The sequence below is a fragment of the Zea mays genome, chromosome 5 (assembly GCF_902167145.1).
Source record: "Zea mays cultivar B73 chromosome 5, Zm-B73-REFERENCE-NAM-5.0, whole genome shotgun sequence".
Classification (NCBI taxonomy): domain Eukaryota; kingdom Viridiplantae; phylum Streptophyta; class Magnoliopsida; order Poales; family Poaceae; genus Zea; species Zea mays.
In genome coordinates this window covers 225848523-225860101 of record NC_050100.1, presented here as the reverse complement: position 1 = coordinate 225860101, position 11579 = coordinate 225848523, and the positions used below count along the sequence as shown (strand labels likewise).

Below are 11579 nucleotides of genomic sequence, written 5' to 3'. Positions count from 1 at the left end.
TGGAGCCTCGCGTAGGAGGCGTTGTAGCTCCGGACGTCCACCGCCGCCCCGCCGCCGAACGTGCCGCCCCTCTCCGCGCACGACACCGACCTCTCCTGGAACCAATGAGGACCAAGCGCAGGGGCACGACAGGGCTGAGGGCGAGCTCGGCGAGCACCAAGGGTGAGGTGGCGGCGGCACCCGCCACGGCTGAGGGAGGGGGCGGCCATGGGAGAAGTGACGGCGGCTGCGCGCGTGGAATTGGGTTTCATTTGTTTGTTTAGTAGGCCTTTAGATGGGATTTGGTGAGTAAATAAGAAACACAAAAATCACGTACCCCTATAGCGACCCACCATCAGTCACACACTTACCTCTATAGCGACCGACCATAAGTCGTTAAATTTCTAGACTTTTAGCGACCCACAGACCGTCGCTATAAACGCATTTAGCGACCAACCGTCGGTCTATAACTTTTAGCGACCAACCGTCGGTCCCAAATAAGGGTCGCTAAAGATCAACCGTCGTGTAGTGCCCCCCCGCATCGGTCGTCGCCCCTCACCGGTGAGTATCGTCCTCTCCCTCCCTCTCCCTCTCTAGCTCTATCCTTTCTCTGAAACCCGGTGAGGAGGAGGGCGGGGCAGCAACACCGACCGTGACGACCGGATCCTGGCGGGTGGTGTGGATCTGGGTGAACAACCCTACCCTCGACCTCCTCTGCTGTTCGTGCTAACATATGGGGGTGGCGTGAAGGAGAGGGACGAGATAGGGTTGGCCGCTTCATTTCTGTTGTTAGAAGACAAGAATGAGGCCAATACATTCTCCCTCTCCCTCCATTCTCCCTCTCCCTCCCTTTCCCTCTCTAGCTCTATCCTTTCTCCGAAACCCTAACCTCCCATGAGGCAGGCTCCACGGCAACGGCGGTCTCCCGTGAGGCAAGTGATAAATATTTCTGTTGTTAGATGACAATCATTCCTTTGATCTAATAACACACAGTGCAGTCTTATAAATAGAAACCTACAGTTTTACCAAGGACAAATGGATGTGAAGACACAAAGAAAATAGTGCAAAATATTTATCACTTGATTAGTTTCAGAGTTAAGGGCATACTGAACTTCAATTGTCACATATTGTGCTCAAAGAACCTACTATATATGCACTGAGTTTGATTTTTCTAATATGATTTTTCTATATTATTCTTGAACAGCACTATGGCCCGTCTTCCTTTATCTACACGAACGCGGAAGAGAAATTTGAGATTTAGAAATGTGACATCTGCCATTATGCTTATGTACTATTATATCTTGGCTTTATTAGTACTATCACATAAGTGGAAGTTTTGGAAGATAGAAATGATGATAAAGATTAAAGAACTTAGAAGTCAACGTATGTACCATCTAATCTGTGAGAGCGATGTTAAGTGTATAAATGACCTTCGCATGGATAGGAGAACATTTCATATATTGTGTGATATGCTTAGAGATGTTGGTGGTTTGAGGGTACAAGAAATACACCATTGGAAGAGATAGTAGCGGCATTCTTACACACACTGGCTCATCATGTGAAGAATAGAACAATAGGGGGTTTCTTCTTAAGGAGTGGTGAGACAGTGAGCAGAAACTTCAATGCATGCCTCCTAGCAGTATTGAAGCTTCATCAATTGCTCCTTAAGAAACCAGAACCTATACCTGAGGGCTGCACAGACTTTAGATGGAAGCACTTCAAGGTACCAAACTTGTTAATGGAAATCTATCTAATAGATTATACTAATAGGTGAACAATATTAATACTATTTGTTATTTGGATTATAATAGAGTTGCTTGGGTGCATTGGATGGCACACATGTAAAGGTGACTGTCCCAACTAAGCTGAAGGGGAGATATAGGTCAAGAAAAGGAGAAATTGTGACAAATGTGTTGGGTGTTTGTGCACCTGACATGCAGTTTATATATGTCTTACCTGGTTGGGAGGGTTCTGCACATGACAGGTGTGTGCTTCGAGATGCCATTTCGAGGCTAGATGGATTACGTGTCCCTCAAGGCGAGTTCTATCCCTTCATATTGAAAAACAATTATTTAGGCATAGTTATTGGTGATAAACTTATACTTTCTTTTTTCCATGTTAAGGTTGTTATTATCTTGTCGATGCTGGTTACACAAATGCAAATGGTTTCTTAGCACCATATCGAGGACAGAGGTATCATCTAGGAGGTTTCACTACTCAAAACCCACCACATAATGCTGAGGAGTACTTCAACTTGTGCCATGCTAGAGCTAGGAATATTGTTGAGAGGGCATTTGGAAGGCTCAAGGTTCGGTGGGGAATTTTAAGGTCTCCATCGTTTTTTCCAGTCAAGACTCAAAGTCGAATTATAATGGCATGTGCCCTCTTGCACAACTTAATTTTGCAAAATATGTCTAGAGACCCATTTGAAAATGATGAGGAGCCAGCTATGGATGCATCATTTGATGTTATGGATGGAGAAATCAGTGAACCAGAATTTATCACAGGTGTCTCAACATCTAATGAATGGATTGATTTCCACAATAATCTTGCTCAGGGGATGTATAATAGATATAGAGCTAGGTCTAATAACTAAGGTTTGTACCTTTTGTCTTTGATGTTATTCATTATTTTTGGCATGTTGCTTATACTTTCATAAATACTTCTTTTAGGACATGAACCAATCAGAGAGCTCAAGTGTTGCTCGGGGAAGAGGGAAAAACAAAAGGATCTGGACTTATTATGAGGATGAGGAGTTAATTAAAGCACTATATGAGATATCTTTAGATCCAAAGTGGAAAAGTGAGGGAGGTTTTAAGAATGGGTATTGTTCTGTTCTAGAAAATGAACTCAAAGCAAGGCTACCAGGGTGTGGTCTCAGTGCTATTCCACACATTGAGTCTAGAGTGAGGCATTTTAGGACCAAGTATGGTGCTATTGATGTCATGCTTGCTAAGAGTGGTTTTAATTGGGATGACAATAGAAAAATGGTGCAATGTGAGAAACAGCAATATGAAGCCCATTGTAAGGTAACAACATCTCCTACCTTTGTTTCTAAATATACTACACAGGTTCATACACAATTCAGTCTACTGTATTATTGATGAAAAGTTTGTTTCTTTGTAGGATAATCCTGATGCAAAGGGACTTTATGGTATTGCATTTCCACATTTTGATACCTTGGCTGCTATATATGGCAAGGACATAGCTACTGGAGAAGGGGCCGAGGGGCTTGGTGAGGCTGTAACTAACATGGAGAAAGAAATAGCTATGGGAGAAGATTGTCAAGTAGTGGAAGAGGATAAGATTTCTATGTATACACCACAACGGTCTATGGATAATAGGAACTCAGATCATTCAACTTCATCGAGCAACAAAAGAAGGAAGAAACACAAAGATAGTATGTCAAGTGACCCATTCTTGGATCTAGCAAGTGGAATCCGTGGTGATCATAACAAAGCCTCACAACACTTTGGAATGATGGCAGAAGTGATGGAGATGGAAGCAAAAAAGGATCAAATGCAAGAGTTACAAGAGAAGTCTGTTGTTGACTTAACTAGACTTGGTTTTAGGGGTAGTGAACTGCTCAAAGCCGTTGATGTTTTTGTGAAGGTCCCTAATCATATGACGATGCTTTTCGCGATTCCTGAGACTCTTAGGAGAGAATTCATCTTGAACATGATTGCAGGTAATAACTAGTTGAATTTAAGAATTAATCACTTATACTAGTTGATGCATGCATGATCCAGTAAGATACGTTAATAAGGAGTCCCTAGCTTGCTTATAGACCCGCATGTACTCATGTTTATAGATCTGTATGTTCTCATGTTTATAGACATGTATGCACTCCCAAATGATCTTGTATGTACTCATGTTTATAGACCTATATCCTTTCTTTAGATGAAGCTCAAAAGAAGTGACTTGTCAAATTATCAATGAAGAATGTTAGGAGCATTTGGTGAAGAGTGATCGGCATATCAACTTCTGGAAGTTGAATTTTGAAGACGTTTGAAGTCCTAAGACATTTCTAGATCATGAAAATTATGAATTCCTAAGACTAGCTTTATTGCCTGGCTGTGTTGTTAACTGTTTGTGAAAATAACCCGTTGTTTGAAACCTATTATATTTGCTAGCACAAAGCTGGTAGTTTTATTTGCTGTTCAGTAAGACATATAAAGCTGCTAGCTTTATTGGTTATCTGTGATGTCAACTGTTTGTGAAAATAACCAGTATAAAGCTATTGTTTAGAACATGTTATTTGTGCTAGCACAAAGCTGCTAGCTTTATTTCTGTGCGGCTGCTAGGCTTCATTACCTCCAGGACCATCCAAACAGCATAAAGGGAATGGAAAACGTTACCAGGTTTATCCAAACAATTGGCGCTTTCATTTCCATGTTAATAGATACCACTCTTATTTACTTACATTAACGTTACCATTACAAACGCTCAATTAGTAATAATAATATGGTAACAGTAGTAGAAATATCGGTCGGTCGGTCTAAGTATTAAGCATACACAAAGGTGATAGCCATAGTCAAAATTGACTTGTCATTGATGAGGAGGCACATGTCCACCCCAAAGATGTATCCAGTTTCAGTTCCTTGGAGGCTAAGGCTGTCCGCAATCGCGAACTGTGAAGGCAACTCTAAAGCTAATAGAGTGAGAAATATGTTGCAACCATGTACTGTAAAGCCAACTCCAAAATAACAGTTAGCCGAAAAAACTTCAAATAGAGTGCATCCTTGTGTCCAACTCCACTATCTCTCTCCTCCTTGCAGGGGTGGATCTACCCTTGGTAACCCAGTCCGTGGTCCAGGTATGATCCAATTAACTCCATATAAGTATCTATTTGATTCGGTTGAAATAGTTAAAAAAAAGAAAGACAAGAAAATTTAGTAGTCACGACCTGAGGCATAAGAGAATTCTAGATCCACCCTTGCCTCCTTGCATGGATCAGCAGTAGCATAGTTGGATGTGGATAGGAGATGTGAAATAAATAATAAAATATGTGGTAGTTGGTATATGGTAGATATTTAGGGTAAATATGATATGGAGGATTGTGGGATAGGGTAGAAATTCTCGCTGACCAGGATGGAATATTCCGCACAACTTTAAACTGGGTGCGGCCCCTAATAAAACTCACGAGGTGAGAAAAATTCACACACGTAGACGCGAATAGAGAAAAAAAGGAAGGATATGCTTTCACATTCACGACGAAATATCCTTCTCTAGGCGTGTGTTTTGTTGCGCGACCGGGACAACCGCGCCAACTAAAATGATGGTTCTGTCCTAGATTAGGCTGGGCCATTTAGGGCTGGCACAACACGTCAAGAAAACACGAGCCTAAAGAATGATACGGCACAGAGAAAAATGGGCCGGACCGGCACGACTCGAATGACCGGACCGTGCCTTAAACTTAGGCACAATGGGTGGCATGACATATCACGACTAGATGGGGCGTGCTTAGGCCGACATGGCAGGAAATGAGGTACGAATTAGAAACTAGTGTTTAAATGTTTATTTTATGCTCCAATATTTTTTTATCTCTTCACAAAAGTTATAAAAATATTGGTTTATCTTTCTCATACGATTTTTTAGTCTATAGCAAAGTTATAAGTATTTTAAGGATGCAATTTTAGATATATATATATATATATATATATATATATATATAAGTTTTTTTGTTTGTGTGTGCTTGGGCCGGCACGGCTCGATCATCGGCTCGCCGTGCTTCGGGCTGGGCTGGGTCTAGCTTTTAGTATCTAGGCACGACACAGTCCAGTCCGAAATTATTTCATGTCGTGCTGGCCCCAAAAAAAGTTAGCCTGGCCAAACTTTCAGCTCTATTCTATCCTAACTCTGAACTAAATAATATTATCTTAAGGAATTGTCTCTTCTCGTCCTGTTCTATCATGGTAACAAAACACGCCCTATATTATTGTCTGGAGTGTATGTCCTCTAGAGAGTCACTTTTATTTAAATTTTTAGCTAATGAGAAACCTTAGAATGAAATATGACTGTACTGGTGGATAGATAACCAATCAAAGAAGCTGTTGGAGGATAATTTTTATTTTACCAAATTATTTATTTTTATTTACCAAATTCTCTATTTCTACAAAGAGTCTTTTGGACCTATATTATCTCTACTACTTATTAAGACGATAAGGGTAGCCTGCCGTTCTGTCATTCTGCGATCTCAGCCGTCCATTCTATCATGCAGACAATCTCAACCGTCCGTCCATTCTATCCTGATGTCGAGCAACTCCTGACTCACAAACTCCGGACGTTGGGCCCACATTCCAGACTACGGGTCCACGTGACAGCCACCCTCAGCCACGTCTGCTCGCGCAAAAAATTGCCTCAATTTAACATTGGCAGGAGCATTTGACCATGATTGCTTCCCCTGAACGAGGAAGGCTTATAAGCCGGTAGAAGTTATGTTGGCTGGCCGGTATGGTCATAAAAATGTGCAAGCCGTGACGACGACATAGGTCGTGTGGGCTGTGTTTCTTTAGTGCGGCCCAAGTAGCTGCCAGGAGGCCGCATGCTTCTTACCCGATTCCTGTGGGTGCTGCGCGGGACGCCGGAGCCCGGCACGAAGATGCCCTCGGACGGGAACCTCGCGGAGCTGCTTCCGGCGCATTCTTGGCGAGGACGAAGGACAGAGGGCTCGTGTGGCCTACCAAGGCACCGCAGAAGGAGATACTCGCCCACGCCGCCGTGGGAGGCTTCGTCACGCAATGTGGCTGGAACTCGGTCCTCGAGAGCCTCTGGCATGGTGTGCCGATGGTGCCATGGCCGCTTGCCGTCGAGCAGCACTACATCGCGTTCACACTGGTGGCCGACATGGGCATCGCTGTGGCGCTGAACGTGGAAAGGAAGAAGAAGAATTTCGTGGAGGCAACCGAGCTGGAGCGAGCAGTTAAAGCTCTGATGTGCGATGGTGAGACAACGAGGAAGGTTAGGGACAAGGTCATGGAGATGAAACTGTGAGGGCGCCCTGTTTTTTTTTCTTTTCTTTTTCTTCTGCTGTTTGTTCCGTGCTCGCAACCTGGCTTGTTTTTTTCTTTGGCTGGTTTTCATCTAGAGGTCGTGAATCGTGATGGGCGGCGTCGCATGGCGTGCTCCGCTGCTCGGTTTTCCTCCAGAAATACAAATCTCTTTTGTAAATTTTTATTTCCCTTTACGTGCATGCGATGCGATTGCCTTTTCATGAGGTTTCTATTACGATTTCTTAACTTTTCTACCTGAATCGCCTACGTTACGAGAAGTTTTTAATTTGGTGTGATCTGCATGGCATGTCAGAATGAGATGCCATGAGTTCCGTTATATTTTAGATTTTTCTTTGTTTGGATATGTCTCATTGCGTCAATGGTAGGACACAAACTTGCTATGTTGTGTACGTGTCGCTGGCACAATTTTTATTTTAAATGAAACTAGATAAGTGTGGCATTCATCACATCCTACTCAATGTTGATGGTGTACGTGTTTTGAAACAAACGAATTAGTGAAATTTAAGACTTGCTTTTTTGAACCACTGGGAGTCGTCTCGGGCGGGCGCAGCATGCTCCACCGCCTTCCAAGAGTACAAAACCTTTTCATTTTTATTTTGTTTTACTTTACATGAAATTTCCTTTTCTTGAGATTTGTTTATGATGTTTTCACTTTTTTCTATCAAAATTGCCTATGTTACGTGAAAAATTTCCGGTTGATCTACATGGCATGTCTCATTAAAGCAATGTACTTTTTTTAAGAAAGAACACAAATAATTAAGTTGCTACGCTATCTTAGTGTTTGTTAGCATAATTTAAAAGAAAAAAAGTTAGATCAGTGCGGCATTATATTCATCACATTCTACTCACATGTGTGTTTATGTCTATATCTATGATAGAAAAAATACCTACTGCATCTCTCCCCAAACCCACCTGCTACCCTTGCACAATGCGTAGTAGTAGATAAGTATCACCAAGATTTTTTAATTATATTTTTGGATGGAGTGGGTAGTATTTAAAGAATAGCCTTGCATGCAATTTCTTTTGTTTGAATAATGTTTTTAACTTAAATTCATTTTTTTGCATGCGTGACATTTATTCTCCATAATATTTTTCCATGGATCTGACTTGTGAGTCATTTTCATAAACCAATGCCAAGGATGAATCCATGTTTCTTACTTAGAAACCCTGAACAAACACTACTAGGAGGAGGCGCTCGCGTTGACGTCGGTCATCGACGACGAGAAGAAGCTTGGCGACTGCCAGTGCGACCTCTGGAAGCAGTCCTACGTGGTTGCATGCGCCGCTGTGTACGACAAGCTCCGGCGCAGCCGTCACTTGGACGTGGTCCAAAGCGACTGCACCGCGCTGTCCATCGTTAAGCAGGAGGACCTCATTGTCGTCGCCAACGTCGGTGACTCTCGAGTTGTTATAGGCACCACATCCGACGACGGCGCCATCATGCCGTCCAGGTCATCATCCACCTGAAGCCCAACCTAACACGTAAGTCGCTACTGATCGGCCATGAATTCTTATGCGCTGGGACGACGGTCATTGTTGACGTTGTGTGAGTGTCCTCGAACATAATGTATGTAGAGGAGTAGCGCATCCGATGGTGCAACGACCAGGTGTACTACCTCGCTGATGAGCCCGGGATGCACTTCGTCTAGCAGCCCAGGAGTCATCGGTACTCGCCATGTCGCGCGCGTTCGACGACTACTATATCAAGGACTGTAGCGTCATCTCGGCGCCGGAGATGACGCAGAGGAGGACCGACAACAATGATCAGTTCATCTTTCTCACCATCGTCAGGGTAGCTTTTATGCTGGCATGCTTTTAATTATCTTCACACACACTTGTCTTCCTGTTTAAGCAAGCGCGTTTGGTGGTGCGTGCCTGACGATGTACGAGGGAACTTCTTCCGGTAGGTGTGGGACGTGCTCTCCAATGATGAGACCATGCAAATCGTGGCATATATCAAAGTCTGCATAATACTGATGGTTGCAATGTAGTGGTGAAACAGTTAGATTAAAATAACAAAATTTATGTATGGTCAGGATCATAAATAGATTATGAAATCTTTTCTTGTAACAGTATAACACATATTTTGTATATAAGTTATTATGGTACTATATGTTACCGTTGCAACGCACGGTCACTCACCTATTTATTATAATATCTACTACTTATTAAGACGGTAAGGGGTAGGCTGCTGTCGGCGTTTCGAGACCGGGGGGGTCCCTGAGCCGACGAGTGAATGTCGCCGCGTGCCCCAGCCCAGATGGGTCGAGCGCGAGGGCGAGCGCGAAGGGGGGAGAGCGAGGCGGCCGGAGACCGGCGTGAGAGAGGTGGGAATCCCGCAGCCTTCGTGTTCGTCCCGCGCCCAGGTCGGGTGCGCTTGCAGTAGGGGGTTACAAGCGTCCACGCGGGAGAGGGAGCGAGCGGCCTCAAGCGAGCGCCTGTCTCGTCCTCGTCCCCGCGCGGCCAACCCTCTCTAAGAGGGCCCTGGTCCTTCCTTTTATAGGCGTAAGGAGAGGATCCATGTGTACAATGGGGGGTATAGCAGAGTGCTACGTGTCTAGCGGAGGAGAGCTAGCGCCCTAAGTACATGCCGTCGTGGCAGCCGGAGAGATTTTGGCACCCAGTTGGTGTGATGTCGTGGCTGTCGGAGGAGTGCTGGAGCCTGGCGGAGGGACAGCTGTCGGAGCGGTTGAGTCCTTGCTGACGTCCTTCTGCTTCTGTAAGGGGGCTGAGAGCCGCCGTCGTCACAGAGTATGCGGGGCGCCATCATTGCCTATCTGGCGGAGCGAGCTAGATGGGACGCCGGTCTTGTTCCCTGCGGCTCGAGTCAGCTCGGGGTAGTGTGATGATGGCGCCTCCTGTTGACGTGGCTGGTCTGCGCCCTAGGTTGGGCGACGTGGAAGCTCCTCCGAAGCCGAGGTCGAGTCTGTCTTCCGTGGCCGAGGTCGAGTCTGAGCCCCTGGTTCAGGCGAGGCGGAGACCGTCGGCTGAGGCCAGGGCGGAGTCCGAGCCCTGGGGTCGGGCGAAGCGGAGTTCATCGTCTTCTGGGGCTGAGCCCGAGTCCGAGCCCTGGGTCGGGCGGAGCGGAGTTCGCCGTCTTCCGGGACTTAGCCCGAGTCCGAGCCCTGGGTCGGGCAGAGCGGAGTTCGCCGTCTTCCGGGACTTAGCCCGAGTCCGAGCCCTGGGTCGGGCAGAGCGGAGTTCGACGTCTTCCGGGACTTAGCCCGAGTCCGAGCCCTGGGTCGGGTGGAGCGGAGTTCGCCGTCTTCCGGGACTTAGCCCGAGTCCGAGCCCTGGGTCGGGCGGAGCGGAGTTCGCCGTCTTCCGGGACTTAGCCCGAGTCCGAGCCCTGGGTCGGGCGGAGCGGAGTTCGCCGTCTTCCGGGACTTAGCCCGAGTCCGAGCCTTGGGTCGGGCGGAGCGGAGTTCACCGTCTTCCGGGACTTAGCCCGAGTCCGAGCCCTGGGTCGGGCGGAGCGGAGTTTCCTATGGTGCCTTCGGCCGGGCCTGACTGCCTGTCAGTCTCACTCTGTCAAGTGGCACCGCAGTCGGAGTGGCGCAGGCGGCGCTGTCCTTCTGTCAGGCCGGTCAGTGGAGCGGCGAAGTGACGGCGGTCACTTCGGCTCTGCCGGCTGGGGGGCGCGCGTCAGGATAAAGGTGTCAGGCCACCTTTGCATTAAATGCTCCTGCGATTTGGTCGGTCGGTGCGGCGATTTGGTCAGGGTTGCTTCTTGGCGAAGACAGGGCCTCGGGCGAGCCGGAAATATATTCGCCGCTGGAGGGGGGCCTCGGGCGAGACGGAAATCCTCCGGGGTCGGCTGCCCTTGTCCGAGGCTAGGCTCGGGCGAGGCGTGATCGAGTCCCTCGAATAGGCTGATCCCTGACTTAATCGCACCCATCAGGCCTTTGCAGCTTTATGCTGATGGGGGTTTCCAGCTGAGAATTAGGAGCCTTGAGGGTACCCCTAATTATGGTCCCCGACAGTAGCCCCCGAGCCTCGAAGGGAGTGTTAGCACTCGCTTGGAGGCTTTCGTCGCACTTTTTTGCAAGGGGACCAGCCTTTCTCGGTTGCGTTTTGTTCCAGTGGGTGCGCGCGAGCGCACCCGCCGGGTGTAGCCCCCGAGGCCTCGGAGGAGTGGCTTCACTCCTTCGAGGTCTTAATGCCTCGCGTAACGCTTCGGTTGGTCTGGTCGTTCCCTCATGCGAGCTGGCCGTAGCCCGGGTGTACGGTCGGGTCCCAAGTTCTCGGGCTGGTATGTTGACGCTGTCAACGGTTCGGCCGGAGCCGGGTTTGCGAGAGCAGCCCCCGAGCCTCAGCACAGGGCGAGAGGGCGATCAGGGACAGACTCGACTTTTTTATATACGCCCCTGCGTCGCCTTTCCGCAAGGAGGAGGGGGGAAAGCGCCATGTTGCCCTCGATGAGCGCCGAACATGGTGTCTCCGGTGAGCTGCAAGCGGGTAATCCGAGTGGACGTCCGTGCCCCATTCGTTAGGGGTCGGCTAGGGGCCCGAAGGCACGTCCAAAAGTACCTGCGGGTGATCTACCGGACCCGGTCCCCTGGCGACGGGGTCCGAGGGCTCGATGCC

General features: G+C 47.4%; 1 protein-coding gene across 1 annotated transcript; it reads left to right on the top strand.

The window, feature by feature from the left end:
• Positions 1–2102: 2102 nt before the first annotated feature.
• Positions 2103–3678, top strand: LOC103631121 (uncharacterized). The gene is made up of 3 exons (XM_023300095.2): positions 2103–2576; positions 2652–3008; positions 3106–3678. Exons 1-3 carry the CDS (start codon positions 2412–2414, stop codon positions 3676–3678), a joined length of 1095 nt encoding a protein of 364 aa, XP_023155863.1. The 5' UTR covers positions 2103–2411.
• Positions 3679–11579: the final 7901 nt, after the last annotated feature.